General features: G+C 50.1%; 1 protein-coding gene across 2 annotated transcripts in view; it reads right to left on the bottom strand.

Moving 5' to 3' along the window:
• The window catches only part of ATP9A (ATPase phospholipid transporting 9A), a 115060-nt gene that overhangs the window by 23197 nt on the left and 74502 nt on the right, over positions 1-17361 (bottom strand). For both annotated transcript variants that reach the window (XM_077778378.1, XM_077778377.1), the window contains exon 15: positions 6476-6637. In XM_077778378.1, the coding sequence (XP_077634504.1) occupies positions 6476-6637 (162 nt within the window). The remainder of the gene's footprint in view (positions 1-6475; positions 6638-17361) is intronic.

Here is a 17361-nt window from a genome sequence, read left to right as displayed (position 1 = left end):
AAAGGTAGAACATCTGTACGCGACAACAAGAAAGTGGCCATGGCAGCCTTCCTCTTGGACACACAGGCACACGAGCCCCAGAGAAACTCCGAGAAGACTGAGATGCAGGCCAAGGAAGGACTCTGCCTGGTGCGCGGGTGAAGTCCCTGCCCAGCACCATCCACGAGCTCGTACGTGTCGGGAGGGCTGATGAGCGAGGTGACTGTGCCCGTACCTGCCGATGATCACCAAACCAAGATGTGTCACAGCCCAGCTGACGCTGCCTCACAACGGGCGACTGGGCAGGTACTTCCAAATGCCAGGGAGGATACAGGGGCGCGTGGGAACTGAACTGCTGGCCCTGGCAGTGTCCTCGTTAGGAGGCTGTCCTGGCCTCTATCAATGAGAGGACATCAACCCTGACTGGTGACGACCAAAATGTCTCCCAACTTTTCCGAATGTCCCCTGGAGGCAAAACGGCCTCAGGGCGAGAACAGCTGCATTAGAAGAGTTTAGGGAGGTTTCTGGAAAACAGAGAGCTGTCCCTGAGCCCGAAGGCTAATTTTCATGTCAAAGGCACATATAAAAAGGGAGACAGGTCAGAAAACAAGAAAATTTAGCAATCCCATGCATGTCATTAAAGATAGCCTAACAAAGATGGATGCTCACAGACTGACTTTTAGTCGTGAGAAATGAAAAACGTGAAATATCCGTGAAAAGAATATTTAATTAAATAATGGTATACTCTTTCAACAAAACACCACGCACACATTAAAATCAGAAAAATCACACTCTACTAATATGAGAACATTTTCATCATACATATTGTTCGATGGCGGGGAGAGGTTAGAAAGCCTCATGTGATGCTCAATGCCAGGTTCATACAAATGCGTGTGGGTATTTACACTCGTATATGTGTAGAAGAAAACTAAAAGGGAAATTCTCTGAAGAGGGATGAGTGCTTGGTCTTTGGGTGGTGAAAATAAAGATGAATAGTTTGAGCTCCTTCTTGATGCATGTATCTGCTCTGAATGCTTTAATTCAATGGTTTGTTTTTTATAACCTTGGAAGGGAGGATTGCTATTTTAAAATAATGGTAAATATGGGGCGCCTTGGTAGCTCGGTCGGTTAAGCGTCCGACTTCAGCTCAGGTCATGATCTCACGGCTAGTGAGTTGGAGCCCCGCGTCGGGCTCTGTGCTGACAGCTCAGAGCCTAGAGCTGCTTCCGATTCTGTGTCTCCCTGTCTCTCCGCCCCTCCCCTGCTCCCACTCTGTCTCTGTCTCTCAAAAATGAATTAATGTTGGGGGCGGTGGGGTGGCTTAGTCGGTTAAGCGTCTGACTTTCGCTTAGGTCATGATCTCGCGGTTTGTGGGTTCGAGCCCCGCGTCGGGCTCTGTGCTGACTGCCAGCTCAGAGCCTGGAGCCTGTTTCAGAGTCTGTGTCTCCCTCTCTCTCTGACCTTCCCCTGCTCACGCTGTCTCTCTCTCTCTCCTAGAAATAAATAAAACATTTAAAAAAAAATGAATTAATGTTGAAAAATGTTTTTGAAAGTTTAAAATAATGATAAGATTTTTCCCATCTGAGAAGTACCCCCTACTCCGAGGTAAAGTGCTGGTCTTGCTGTGAGAAGATGTGGGGCCACATCTCATAAAACAGGATGTGTAGGGGCGCCTGGGTGGCTTAGTCGGTTAAGCGTCCGACTTTCGCTTAGGTCATGATCTCACAGTTCGTGGGTTCGAGCCCCGCGTCGGGCTCTGTGCTGACTGCCAGCTCAGAGCCTGGAGCCTGTTTCAGAGTCTGTGACTCCCTCTCTCTCTGACCCTCCCCTGCTCATGCTGTCTCTCTCCTAGAAATAAATAAAACATTTAAAAAAACAAAAAACAAAAAAAACAGGATGTGTATCTGGGAACAAGAGCCCTTCCCAGCCAAAGGAAGGTGGGTATATTGCTCACTTATCCAAGAACGGCTGATATTAGGGACTATCTGATGATGATTCAACCCTCAAATGACTTCAGCAGAGCCCACGGTCCTGGAACTTGAAAAACTAAAGGCTGGAAGGGCCGGAACAAAAGTCATTCCGGAAGAGATAATGACTCTGACTCCCCAGGAAACACCCACCCACACACTCTGAGCTGCTGCTTCCAGGACACGGGCGGTCCTGACGTCAGCCACGGTCTAGAAGCCACGGGTCAGACCAGGTACGGGCCAGGGGGAAAAGCAGCAGCCGCGTGGGAGAAAAAGCTCCCCTCCCACCCAAAAGGTGCATCGGGGACATAAAAGTCCCTTAGAATGTGTCATTTTCAAGGCACGTTCATGCTGTGTCACTGGGTCGTCAGAACAGCAGCTCGTGGAGCTGTTTCTTCTACCTGGAGGGGAGACAGCTTCTTCAATGGCTCCCAAGGACCCCTACCTCCTCGTACTCCGTGCCCTGGTGAGACCCACTCCTACCGCTTCTCGTAAGCGAGACAGAAGGGACGGGAGGCCGGTTCTGATCAGGTTACAAAGACTCTGCCTCCCACCTTGCTCGCTGGGAGGAAGCCAGCTGACAAGGGAGGTGACCTACGGAGAGGCCAGGGGAGCAGCGAACGAGGGTGGCCTCCAATGAAACAGCGGAGGACCACGGCCCTCAGTGCAACATCCACAAGGAGCCGAATCCTGCCCCAGCTGAGCCCCGGCTGACAGCGGCCTGTGAGAGATCGAGAGCCAGACGACCCAGTGGAGGGGCACCCAGATTCCTGGCCCACAGACTCCATGAGATACTACCTTCTGTGGCTTTATGCCACCAAGTGTGGGGACATTACCGTGGGCGCTCTGCAAGCTTTTCAACGCCCCACTCGGCACACCCAAACTCCCAGGCAGCGGTGGTTAAAGAGCCCAGGCTTGAGGGCCATGTCACCTGGGGTTCATCACCAGCTCCCCCATCACCCAGCTGTGTGGACTTGGGGAGAATGCAGAGCCCTCTCTGCACTTCCACTTTCTTCTTTGTCAAATGCCAATCAAAATGGCTCCTACCTTGTTGGCTTATGCTAAGGACTGGTGAGTGAGTTTCTGGAAATCATTTAGAACAGCCATTTAGAGATACTGCTGCTAGTACCTGACCCCTGAGTACTCACACTGCTGTTACTAACTTATTATAATAGAATCTACAGCTCTCTGATCTTTAAGGCATAATACACTTGAGTAGACCCAGGTGGAGGGGAGTCTCATTTCTTTTAAAGACAAAACAAAAATGAGGAGTCACGCTCCGAAGTTGCCCACGATCTGAGCAGAGTTTTCTCCGATCGAGCCGAACAATGTGAAAAACCTTTACAAATACCAAGGAACCATCCTAAGATGGTTGGTTCTGGACGGGACAAGAGTGATGTGGATTTTTTAAAGCTCCCTTGGCAATTCTGATGATCGGCCGACTTTACGAGTTACCGAACACAGTGGCGCCCGAGCACAGGGGTCCCTGGCTTCCCGGGATGGGGAGCGGGAGTCTCTGAGTACCAGGGCCAATGGTGAAACAAGATATTGACGAAACTGTAAAACTCTGACACTCTCAAATAATGGGGAGGAGGTGGAGGAATGGTGACACCAAAATTAGTAGCAGCACTTTGGGGACAAGAGTGGATGACTGACGGCTCTGGTAGCATTAACGATGTATACACTGCAAACCCAGCAAGCTGACCTCCGGGCAGATTCACATTCTGTAGAATGGAGACCAGAACAGACAAGGACCTGCGCCAGCACTGTGTCTAATGGCAAAAAAAGTGGCAACTTTCTCAATATGTATCAACAGGGAACTCCAGTAGACTGAAGGCAGCGAGGCACAGTCACACAGCGCAACACTGTAACACGCTAAAACTCACAAAGTAAGATTAAATGCATGGACATAAAGTTCTTTTAAATGTTAAAAACAGGAAGTGCGATAATGATATAATGCCACTCAAAGAATAGAAATATGCACAACCAGGGGCGCCTGGGTGGCTCAGTCAGTTAAGCGTCCGACTTCGGCTCAGGTCATGATCTCGCAGTTCGTGGGTTCAAGCCCCGTGTCGGGCTCTGTGCTGACAGCTCAGAGCCTGGAGCCTGCTTCAGATTCTGTGTCTCCTTCTCTCTCTGCCCTTCCCCTCTCGTTCTCTGTCTCTCTCTCTCTCAAAATAAATAAACATTAAAAAATTTTTTTAATAAATAAAAATAAAACTTTTTAAAACCATGATACCTAAAAAACATGGATGAATCTTGCAAATATAAATTTGAGCAGCTCCTCAAATAGAGGAATCTACTGCGTGATTTCTTTTCTATAAAGAGAAAACCTCAAAAAGAGATTAATCAGTGGTAGGAATCAAGAGAGTGGTCACATCCCTGTGGGGAGAAGGACGCAGGTGACCAGGAAGGAGCACACGGGAGTTGCTGGGGTGACCAGGGAGGGAATTTGATCCTTGCTCTGGGATGCCGGTTACGCGGGTGTGCTAACTCCGTAAACACCTGAGCGGCATGCTTGTGATGTTTGCGGTGGTTCTCTGTGTAGGCTATACTGCAATACAAGTTTCAGAATACATAACAACAAAATTTGAAATAAATATGACAAAATGACGCCTCTGAATGACAGCTGTGTTTTCCCAATAACTTCAGTACTTATATGAATGAAAAACCATTTAAAACACTGAATTACAACAAGGATGCCAAGACCACTCAGCAAACAACGGTCCCTCTGCCAAACGGTGCTGGGACAGCGCTTACGCACGTGCGACGGAGTGTGGCTGAACCCTTACCTCACACTATATAGAAAAATCAACCCAAACTAGATCAACGAATGAAAGAGCCACAACCACAAAACTCTTAAAAATATATATAGGAGTAAATTTTCATGACCTTGGATTTGACAATAAACTCTTGGATATGACACCTAAGAGTAACAAAAGAAAATATAGATAAATTAGGCTTCACCGAAATTAGTAACTTCTGTGAATCAAAGGAATTTTTATCAAAGAAAGTGAAAAGACCAAAAAAAAAAAAAAAAAAACCCGAAAGTGAAAAGACAACGTACAGAGGAGGAGAAAATATTCGCAGACCATCTCTGATAAGGGTCGAATAGCCCCACTACACAAAGAACACTTCCAACTCAACCACGAAGACAACCAAACGCAAAAGTGGGCAAAGGACTCGAATACACAGTTCTTCACAGAAGACAAGAAATTGCCCAATAAGCACATGGAATATGCTCAACATCGGTAGTCATTAAGACCCAGCAACTCCACTGCATCCCCAATGAGACCCCACTTTGCAACCACAGAAAGAGCTGTAATCAAAAAAGTGAAAAAGTGAGATAACAATGGTTGGCGGTGAGGGTGTGGAGAAACTGGGACCTTTCTGCGTTGCTGGTGGAACGTAAAATAGTGCAACGTGACAGAAAACCGTTTGGAGGTTCCTCGTAAAGCTAAAAGACGGAATTATCCAGCAAGTGGGCAATGGACCCAGCAACTCCACCCCTCAGAGCTGAAAACAGAGACACAAATCCTTGTACACAAATGCTCGAAGCAACACTACTCCCAACAGCTGTAAGGTGGAAACAACCCAAATGTCTTTCAACAGATGAATGGCTAAACGATGACGTGGCCATAAAAAGGAATGGAGTTCTGCTGCCTGCCTCAAGGTGGATGGACCTGGACAATATATTTTTTTTTTTTAATTTTTATTTCTAGGAGAGAGAGAGAGAGAGAGACAGCGTGAGCAGGGGAGGGTCAGAGAGAGAGGGAGTCACAGACTGAAACAGGCTCCAGGCTCTGAGCTGGCTGTCAGCACAGAGCCTGACGCGGGGCTTGAACCCACGAACGGCGAGATCATGACCTAAGCGAAAGTCGGACGCTTAACCGACTAAGCAACCCAGGCGCCCTGGACCTGGACAATATTATGCTGGGTGAAAAAAGTCAGACTCAAAAGGTCATGTAGTCATGTATTACAGGATTCTAGTTAAACAAAATAACCAGGATGGGTAAATTCCTGGAGACAGAAAGCAGGTTGGTGGTTCCAGGACCAGAATGAGGGAAGAACGGGGAGCCACTACGTAATGGGTACGAGGGCTCCCCTTAGGGTGACGACAACGTTCTGAAACAGAGGTGTGGCTGTACGACGCTGTCAATGTCCTAAGCAACACTGAACTCTATGCTTCAAAGTGGTTCGCTGATGTCAATTTCACCTCAATAGAAACAGGTCGCGTTCAACAAAAGCGTGCACAACAAGAAGTGTATTATTACCAAGAAATGTCTGATCCCCATAGGTTAGACCTTTCCCTCTAGAACTAGATTAACCAGAAGCGGGTCAGCTCTCCGAGGTCTCGTCCGACTGATGGACGAGTATTGTTTCTGCTCAGGCAATGATATTCTCTTCTTCGTCTGGACAACAGACATCACAATAAAGAGGGTAGGAAAGGGCTAAGGAAGAATGTGGGGCCACGGGGCACACAGCACACCTGAGTCATCCAGTCACTGGAAGTCGTCAGGGTAACTCACCCGCACGATGATGCCCATGCGCTTGCTTTCATAGGTGAAAGGGAAGATCTGTAAGATGGTGAAGTTCAGGATCTGGTCGCCAGGGGTCCTCAGCTGCATGGAAGACTGGTCCCGGCCCACCAGGGTCAGCCCCACACTTTCGGTCCACTGTACCAGGGCCACCTAAAGGCGACACAGGGTCGAAGGTCAGGCACACCGCCAAGGGTCCCGGTTCACAGGTCGAACAAATGAACACGAAGGCAGAAGGGGCAGCAGAGACGGACGAAGCACAGGCAGTCACTGGGTCCCCAGGAAGGCTGGGCCGGCCCGCGACAGCCTGGGCACTCGGCTGTCCCTGACACAGGGGGACTCACCTTCTCTTCCGGGCCCCAAGGCAGGCCGCGCGCCAGGGCTGTGGCAGAGAGGATGCTCAGAAGGTCGGGAGCGATCACTTCTGCGCGATGTGCACGGAGCCCTCAGAAACAGGGGAGCCTCACCAGTAACCAACCCAGTAGGGTCTACACCACCTTCAACCAGGCAGCCCTGCCCCCGAGGGGACGCACAGCAATGTCTGGGGACACTTTGGGTTGTCACACTGGAGAAGGGGGTGTGTGCCAGGACCCCCTGGCCTCCACCCGCGAGGTGCGCTAGACACCCCGACACACAGCGACGGCCGCACCGCAGAGATGGATCCCTGCCCCCGAAGGCAGCACTGCTGAGGGCATGGACCCTGGTCTACACAGAAGAGGAAACAGGCGCTCGGGCAAGGGACTCGCTCAGCTGCCCGAGGTGGCCAGGCCTGGGAGGTAGCTGGTCCACACAAGCCTGCCCACCCACCCTGCGCTTCCCAGAGGCCTATCTTCTGTTGCCATCTGGAACCTTCCTGCTGCCTCGGCGAGACGAGCTTCACTTCAGGTCAAAGGCAGGGGCCCGGCTGGTCATGCAAGTGAGTGAAGAGGGCTGAGCGGGGACGCACCCCACCACAGCCACAGGGGCGGCGACCCATAACCCCATGGGCACCGATGGGGGAGGCTGCCCCAAGGGGACTCAGCCCAGGATGGCCCGCGCTGCCAGTTCCTCAAGAAAAACCAGAAACCTGGCCCTGGCCCTGACATCTCCTTTTCCATAGCAACAATTAATCTGCGTGTTCTAAAAGCTTGTGAGTCTGAGGGCCACCTGGGTGGCTCAGTCGGTTAAGCCCCTTGACTCCTGATTTCAGCTCAGATCGTGATCTCACAGTTCATGGAACTGAGTCCCACATTGGGCTCTGTACAGACAGTGTGAAGCCTGGGATTCTCTCTCTCTCTCTCTCTCTCTCCCGCTCTTTCTGCCCCTCCTCTGCTCATGCATGCTCTCCCTTTCTCCTTCTCAAAAAAAAAAATAATAATTTAAAAAATAATAATAAAAATAAAAGCCAGTGAACCTGGCCAGGGGTCTCCAGGGAGACAAGGAAACACAAGTAGAAAAAGAAGACAACAGAGAGGGGAGCTGGGGTGGGGGGGGGTTTGGGCAGTGACGGGTCCCCACCCAGACTCGCCCCCTCCACCCCCACTGCCACAGGAAGGAGGCACCAGTGAGTGTAAAGAGCCCACGGTGTGCCCGACAGACACAGCCTAAACGACAGGGCCACCCCGTGTGGTCAGCAGAGAGCCCCTGAGCTAAGAATGACCCACTCCAGCTGCGGGGATATGAAGAAACAGACTCAGAGGAGCAAGCGAGGCGGGGGCCTCGGCCGGCGGCAGGGACAGGCTGACGCGGGGTCTACTCCTGGGTGTAACGGGCACAAGGAAAAGGCCCCCGGGAAACGGCCAATCCCAGGGGCCTGGGCTGGGGTGCGAGCTCAGCGGCGCGGCCTCAGTGGTGCCCGGCCGCACTCGGGCGCCCACCCGACACACTGTCACCAGCACGAATCTGATGGGACGCGCAGCAGGCAGAATAACGGCCCCCAAAGATGCCCACATCCTAATCCCGGGACCTGTGAAGAGGTGACCTGACTCGGCCAAATGGGCTCGCAGGGGTGATGCAGGGTGAGGACCCGGCCGCGGGGAGCCTCTCCTGGATCATGCAGGTGGGCCCGATGCAATCACAGGGCCCTCGAAAGGCAGAGAGGGAGTGGAGGGCAGAGCGAGGGCCAGAGAGAGGAGACGGGCGTCGGGTTTGAAGAGAGAGGCAGGGACGTACAGCAAGGAAGAGGGCCGCGGCTGGGAGCAGGGCAAGGCAACAGCTTCACCCCTGCGGCCTCTCACCTAAAGGACACGCTCAATCTGGGGTGTTTCCAAACAGCAGCCGTGCAGCAATTTGCTCCCGCAGCGGCCGGAAATGCACACGAGACGCTTCCAATTTTAATGCCCAACAAGCCGCCATTTTATTCCAAACCAAGCCCGAGAGGATGGAGTCTAAGGAAAGGTCCCCCGTCCCCCTTTTCTTCTTATAAAATGTAACCTTTAGGGAAGGAAAAGGAGGCAGGTTTCAGGACAGAGCAGACCTGGGGAGCGACAGAGGGTGATGGAGAAAGGGGCACCTAGGAGGTATCAGTTCTGAGACGCTTTGCTATGTCTCAACCCGGCGGTGGCTCCCCGGTGGCCGCTACTCCGTAAGTAAGAGTCTGGGGTATTTCCGTGTCCCTGCAGGGGCGGAGGCCACCGAGAGTCGCTCTCCCAGGGGATCATGGATGCCCACGCTCCTGCCTCATCTGGCTGCTCCTGGAGGCCCCCCTTCCTTCTCCCAGGAGCCCCTGCACACGCAGACACCTGCTGCTCCGGGCTCTGACTCAGTTTCCGGAACCCCAGGCTCTCCTGGGCTGCCCTGCTACCCCCTGAAGTGGGGACAGGGGTGTCAAACGGGTTGCAGCCCAGCTCTGCCACCCGCCCCCACCCCCCCAGCCTCTGCACAGCGCGGGACTCTGCGCGCTTCGTTTCCATTTCTGTCCCAGCGCTAAACGTTCCGTGTATCCGTCCCTCGTTGGCTCTGCTCAGATATCCAACCGGCTTCCTACTGCGGGCAGTAACTGAATTTATGCTGGAACAAGAGATTTGTCTTCAGGAAAATTCTACTCTGTCCGAGTGATGTCCGAGCAAGTCACCCGGGATTCCCAGGGACGAGCCTTCCCTTCTAACCGACGGACGGTACTGTCACACTGACCTCCACCTGCAAAGAAAAGGCCAGTCAAGCAGCGACTGGCTTTTGTCTTCTCTGCTGATAGTCTGCCTCGGTCTTTGAAAACCCATTCACGTGCTGGTTTGAGTCTTTCCACAGGGCCTGTCCTACCTGTCACCTCTCAACGTCTAAAATGATCAGTGAAGACTGTTCTGCACGGAACAGTCCCATCACCTGTAAACTGCTTACAGGCTGGCATGTGGTCAGCAACACTCCTGTCTTCTGCTTCACCTTTCTGTACCGTGGAAATATTTTCCTCATGTACCTTCATTTCTTTCAATTTTAAGCAAACACATATCTCAACATAAGATATTACAAACACGTAGGTACACTCGAGCCTCCTCCTTTACGCGCCAACTTCTCAACAAAGGAGAATTCTTCTCGAGATGCCTTCAACCATGGCTCTCAATGAAAGGGGTTTTTTCATTCTTGTTTTCAAGCTGCTGTTACGTCACCCCTTAAAAACCCATTTCATTGCTGTGAACAGATGTGAAACGTCGGTGGTACTGGGCTTCGGGGAAACGCATTAATTCCCCCAAAGCCTGCTCTTAACCGCAACGGAAAGAATGCGGAACTCCCGACCCTATGGGGCAGCTCCAGCTCGGGCAGCCCAGCCCCCACGCCTGGGACCCACGGGGTTGCACAGGAGGGACAGCTGGCCTGTAACGCTGAAATGGTCGCAGTGACGGTCACTGCTGATGGGTGAGTTACACCCGGAGGCTAACATCTTCCACCTCCGTTTCTTCAGCAGCAAACCTCTCAGTGGAGCAAGGGAACGAGCCACCACCACGCTTGCTCCTCCCCACCCTGGTCCAGCCTCCTCATCAAAGCCTCCCTGGTCTCTCTGGGGACCGGTGCCCCAGGACGTGAGCCCCGCCAAGGGCGTGGGGGGCGGTGGAGGAGGTCTCTGATTCTCGCCTTCCACCCTCTGGCCCACAGCGTTAACCGGAAGCTCCTTTCTAAACAGAAACCCCCAAAATCCTACAGAGAAGAGACTGGTTTGGAATCGGGGCTCCCTGACCCTCCTCAAAGGCAGCAGGGACAAACATTTCTGGGGGCAGAAGAGCCCGATGCATTTCTTTCCCAAACGAGACAATATAAAATGAAGTTACTTCTTATACTGGGGAGTCCAAACTGTTCAAGAGAATCACTCCCTATCGCCCAATCAGAAAGGATCCGGGGGTCTTGAGTCTCACTGTCCCCAACAGCCAGAAGTGGGGGGTCTCTGAGACTTCGGGTCAGAATATCCAGAGGTCAGAGCAGCAGCAGAAAAAGAAACCCATTAAGGTGAATGAATGAACAAATAAATTAACTCCACCAAATGGAAACTGAGCAGGGGGCGGAAGGGGGGAGGCGCGGGGGCCCTGAGTCGGCCGTGTGTTCTGGGTCGGGCCAGGAAATCAAAAGGACAGGCTGCTACGCTCCCTCCCCAAAATGCCCATCTGAGGAATTCATGCCAGAACGATCCATGAAAGGGCTTTTTCATCGTCTGTGGCTCAGCAATAAACCACCTGTGACAAGTTTTAATAATTTTCCCTTTGTACCTGGGAAATGTGTGCTTGGGAAAAATGCCAGGTCAGGCTAAAGAGCCTTGAATTCTTGTCAGAAGTAGGATACACGGTAATCGTAAGCGCGTGCGTGAACCTGATATCCTTGGTGGCTCTCAAGATTGACAGCCAGGCTCAGGAAGGCCAGCCAGCTCGCCCTAATGCAGCCTTTCAAGGCCATGACTGCAGCCAGAGACCTAAGGTATTCTTAACTAGGAAGCTGATTCAACAATGCACTACCGGGGGCTGGACAGAGAGCAGACAGGACCCAGAGGGGTGGGGTAAACTGAGGCAGGAGCCACCCAGCTCGGCTAACTACTGCCCAGTAGAAACTGGGCCCACCATCTCCAGGTCTGATCTTTCCCAAAAAGAGCTTTTATATAACATTAAGTGATTTTTTTTTTTTAAATACTGCTACAGATTTTTTTTTTTAAACACAGCATGGAGCAAACAAAACAGCTGCCCCTGTTTTATTTCAGAATCTGTGGGCAAGATGGCGGAATAAAAGGCCACTCCCTGATCCAAGCTGCTTTGATCCCGTACTTGAAATTCAGGCTCCTATTACTTAATCTGATGAAAATTCAGATTTGAAAAGAAAGAATGATGTCATTTCCATAAAATCTTAGCCATTTAGAAATCACTCTTCCCTTAGCCCATTCTGGGCCGACACGAATAAGAAACAGGACAGAACCTTAGCATCTAGGGCCTGGAGCAGTTAATGCCAATGGGGGCTCATTCGATGGTTTTCTACAGCATCCCTAAAACACTACCAACACCCCCTCTTCTGCGCAACCAGTGCTCTATTTCAAGATTCTGACCCCCCACTGGTTAATAAATAACATTGAAGGAGGGGTTTTTCCTTAAATTCCTGACCTCTGTTCTCTGAACTGACCCTGGGGCAAGGACCCAGCAGTGTGTGATGGTAAAGCCCCGCCCATCTCCTAAATCTTTCTCGCTCCTTTGCACACGCATCTGAATGCAGTCATTGTCCAGCGGCCCGGGTCACAGGTAGAAGGCGGCATTTGAGGGAAGGGCACCCCTGAGAAATGAGTGTGGTCCTGGAAGGGAGAACCTCGGGTCCGCGCGGGGGCTGAGGATGGCAGGCCCCCAGCAGAGCCACACGCTTGTCTTTCTTTCCCCGGGTGGTTTTTATCCTCACTCTGCAACACGGTTACAAAGATGCAAAACAAGACACCTGGAGCCTTTTACACACACACTCGGGGGCGCGCAGAGACTAACCCGTCAGGCGTCTGTCATGACGGTCAAAATTGAAGACGGCCAGAAGCGGGAGACGAAATAATTTGCGGGGTATCTGAGCAGCAGGAGAGAGGGCAGCCATTAAAAATCCTACCACAGGGGGCGCCCGCGGGGCTCAGTCAGTTAAGCATCCGACTTTGGCTCAGGTCACGAACTCGCGGTTCGTGAGTTCGAGCCCCGCGTCGGGCTCTGTGCTGACAGCTCAGAGCCTGGAGCCTGCTTCGGATTCTGTGTCTCCCTCTGTCTCTCTCTGCCCCTCTCCCGCTCGTGTTCTGTCTCTCTCTAAAAAATAAACATTAAAAAATTAAATAAATAAATAAAAATCCTATCACAGACAGCTACTGGACAGGGATAAGACCATATATTACCAAGTGGACACATCAAGATAGAATGTGGAGTGACGCTAAACATTTAAGTTCTGGGTATGGAAGACAGAGAGAGGAAAAATACCAAAATGGTTTTTTTCCCCCTCTAATCGTTTACTTTTGCTATAACAAGCATATGATAAACTTACAAAATCTGCTATTCGATGAGCTGTCGCTTTACTGTACTTTTTTTTTTAAGATTTTATTTTTAAGTAATCTCTGCACCCAATGTGGCGCTTGAACCCACAACCTCGAGATCAAGAGTCACATGCTCCACGGGCTGAGCCAGCCAGGCGCCCCTTCACCGCACTCCTCTATCCCCCAGCACGGTGACCCGGGCCCAGGAATGCCCTCCTCGACGGACTCTGCCATGGTCGGGGAGGTCTGTGCGTGCAGCTCTGTTGATTTCTCGTGCTGTCTGTAAGAGGGCTGTTTCAAGGTCACTGGAGATCAGGGGAGAAACACACCCTTTTGGTTTGTCTTTCTAAGGACAGGAACCTGGAGAGATGGGTTGTGAAGACAGGACACTCCGAAGGAAGGCTTCTGGAGGCTGCCTGAAGGTTTCTTAGCACCCAGTGTGGAAGCTTCCCCAGATAAGAAAGAGGGAAGGGTCAAAACACACACTTGACTGAGACTGGGAGGCACACAGACCCAGAGCACTAGCTCAGAACCGGCAAGAACAGCCGGATATTCTGGAGGCCCACCCAGCACCCGCCCCAAGCTCCCCACACAGGTGCATGGCACCCACTCATGTTTCGTGAGTGACAGAGCACAGTTAAGCCCTCCTCCTGGGGGCAGAGAAGCAGTACTGAGGTCACAGAGCCACATGACGTGGGCTGCTGCTTTTCATCAGGCCACAGCAACGTGGCCCTGGAGACAGCCCTTGGCCAACCTACACCCCACCTGCTGAACGGGCACCATCGTATTAACCGTGGGTCGTAAGAGGTGCCCGGAGCGCAGGGCCTGGCGCTCCAAGCCAGTGTTCGGCAGATGGCCGCTTCTAACTGCCGTCAGCTCACAGATGATCTGCCCCTAACACCCCGCTGAGGGACCTTCTTGCACTGCTGGTGGGAACACGAACGGGTGCAGCCACTGTGGAAAACAGTACGAAGCTTCCTCAAAAAGTTAAAAAACAAAATTGGGGCGTCTGGCTGGCTCAGTCAGTAGAGTATGCAGCTCTTGATCTTGGGGTCGTAAGTTTGAGCCCTACCTTGGGCAGAGAGATCACTTTTTTAAATAAAAAAAAAGACAATTAAATTAAAAGTTAAAAATAGAACTACTCAGGGCACCTGGGCGGCTCAGTCGGTTAAGTGTCAACTTTTGATTTTGGTTCCGATCATGATCTCGTGGTCCTGAGACTCAGGCCCGTGTCAGGTTCCATGATGGGTGTGGAGGCTGCTGAAGATTCTCTCCCCCTCTGTCCCTCCCCCACTTGCACACATACACACTCTCTCTCTGAAAAGAAAATGGAACTGGCCTACAACCTGCAATTGCACTACTGGGTATTTACCAAAAAACTAAAACAACAAAGGAATACATGCACCCCTACGTTTATAGCAGCGCTACTGATAACAGCCAGACTATGGAAGCAGTGCTCACTGATAGATGAATGGATAAAGAAGTAATATGTGATATATATAACATATATATAATATATAACATTCCATTCTGTGTGTGTGTGTGTGTAGAATGTGGAATATTATTCAGTCATAAAAAAGAATGAAATCTTGCCATTTGCAATCACAGGGATGTCATGAGAAAGTATAATGCTGGGCAAAGTAAGTCAGAGAAAGTAAGTATCATATGATTTCACTTACGTGTGGAATTTAAATAAACAAATAAGTAAGAGGGGAAAAAGAGAGAGAGAGAAACACGCCAAGAAACCGACTTTAACTACAGAGAACACACTGATGGTCACCGGAGAGGTGGACGGGGGCTGGGGATTAGAGGGTACACAGGATGAGCCCCGGGTGAGGTCTGAAATTGCTGAAACGTTATATTGTACACCTGAAACTACTATTACGCTGTATGTTAACCATGCTGGAATTAAAATAACACAAAATAAAACTTTAAAAAATTTTTACTGCCAAAATTAAATAGCAAATATTCCTATTTTATTGGAACTTTAGAAGCTTGATAAAGTTAAAACTGTATCTTAAAATAAAAAGCCATGGTTCCTGCTATTGTTTCATTTGACTAATTGATTCCTGCACTGACATATATTTTTATCTAACAAATAAATATTTTAAACTACCAGCTTAAAAATTTCAAATAAAATCGAGGCGCCAGGGTGGCTCAGTCGGTTGGGCATTTGACCCTTGGTTTCGGCTCAGGTCATGATCCCTCTGTGCTGAGCATGGAGCCCACTTGGGATGGTCTCTCTCCCTCTCTCTGCCATTCCCCTCCGAAAATATAAAAATAAGGGTGTTATGCTGAGCGAAATCAGTCAGGCAGAGAAGGACAGACACCATATGTCTGCACGTATAGGAGGATTAGGACGAACTTAACGGAGGACCGTGGGGGAGAAGAAGGGGGGAAAAGTGGGGGAGAGGGAGGGAGGCAAACCATGAGAGACTCTTGAATACTGAGAACAAACTGAGGGCAGTTGGGGTGGGGAGAGGGGGAGGGGGGAGATGGGCATGGAGGAGGGCACTTGTGGGGATGAGCACTGGGTGTTATATGGAAAACAACATGACAATAAACTATTTAATAAAGAAAGAAAGAAAGAAAAGCAAAAATAAAATCACCCCACTAAGCAGGTCAGAATGGGTCAACTAAACACAGCCAGCAAGTGCAACGGGAGAGTCAGGAGGCCAATGTGATGCCCTCACGTTCCATGAAAGTCAGCAGACAGGAGGGTCTTGAAATGCCATCGAGAGACGACCACACAGCAACCTGATATTTTAGTAAAACCCAGGCCTCTGCAGACGTCACACCTCAGTGATGATCCGAGTACTGACGTGCTTTCAAAACAAGAGTTACTGCAATCAAGGTACAAAACTGAATCTATAATTTCCAACTGTGCTTTTAAAAAATTTTTTTAAATGTGTTAACAATTAAAGGGTGAGAAAAATTTCTAACAGATGCAAAGGACGACCTCTGCAAGAATACTCAGAAACTGGTAACAATGGGCGTCTCAGGGGGGGTTCTGTGTAGAGGGGGCAAGATGAAGGAGACATGCTTCTCACCCTACGCCATGAGCGCGGGGCAGCCCTGCAGAGCATCCTATATTCGACCTAGAACTTGTAATTAATCACTCTGAAATTGGCGAACTGTTCAAGGCGTGGCCAAGGCATCAAGAAACTTTCAATCATACACACATCATGCATCCCGACACGTACACGTACTCACAGGGCACCTGTGTGCGCACACACGCACCCCTACATACAAACACACAGACACACTCGCGCAGACAGAAATCTAACAGGAGCACGACCACCCAGGATTTGGTAAGGGACGTGACTTCACTCACTGGGCCCCCCTTCCTTCCCTGGACTACAGTCTGAATCTGTACTACAAAAACAGGCAACTATGTTTCTACATAGAGAATAAACAGAATGTAAACAGTAATCTCTAGGCGGTGGATAAAATTAATGCTTATCAACTTCTCTTCAGAACCTACGTTTTTACTTTTTCTGTAATGAGGACGCTACTATTTGTGATTTTAAATGCCTAAAAAAAGTTTGTTGTTTTTTTTTAGTATGAAAGAATTCCTGGAAAAGACGAATGAATGAGTCATACGGTTGATTCTACCTGCTCTTAGGAGAGCGCTTCCTTGACCATTCACGTCAAGAAACAAATGCGTTAAAAAACCGCATCACGACCATGACCCGCCCCTCTCCCAGAGCCCCCCACCTGCAAGGCGGCCAAACATCCAGAAAGTGATGGAATGCGGAGCACTGGGCCAAGCACTCGGGAGCACCTCTCTGTGGCCAGATTATATCTATTCCATTTCCCCTGGGAGTTACTATAGGCGGCAGGCGGGGCCCGGGGCCCCTCGGGCTGTAATCAATAGCTGAATAAAGACACTTCAAGGCTTCCAACGCAGAATGTGCACAGGAAACAAATTTAGGAAATCCTGCTTTCTGTTACAGGAAATGAATCCTACCCCAAATGGTAGAAATTATTCCGGCAGCTCCAGAGTAAAATGAGTCCTGGACTCTATGTGGATTCCAGGCACGTGACCTTGCCTGGACGAGCACTGTTTTACTGATATAGAATTTCAAAGGTAGGATTCTGGACCCGGCCAAGCCTCCGTGGAATCCTGCAGGGGCTCAGGAACAGGACAGCTTTCTGAAGGGTTTTGCTGGAACTAGATGTAGCCTCCTTTCTGTCACATGGTGATTCGGTAGACACAGATTCGTATTTTGCAGTATACATCTTTCGAAATATTAGGAAGGCAGGTCAGTAAAATATTAATAGCGGTTTCACCTTTAGTTAGTAGGATTACAGTTTGCATTTTATTTTCTTACCTGTATTTTCACATAAACATGAAAAAACTGTATGATAATAAATAAAGCTGGGGGGCGGGGTACCAAAAAGGTAACACTGACCTCTGTGAAGACACCGAATACCAAAAGAA

This window comes from Crocuta crocuta, unplaced genomic scaffold (genome assembly GCF_008692635.1).
Source record: "Crocuta crocuta isolate KB4526 unplaced genomic scaffold, BGI_CrCroc_1.0 scaffold27, whole genome shotgun sequence".
Taxonomy (NCBI): domain Eukaryota; kingdom Metazoa; phylum Chordata; class Mammalia; order Carnivora; family Hyaenidae; genus Crocuta; species Crocuta crocuta.
This window is presented reverse-complemented; position numbering and strand designations above follow the sequence as displayed.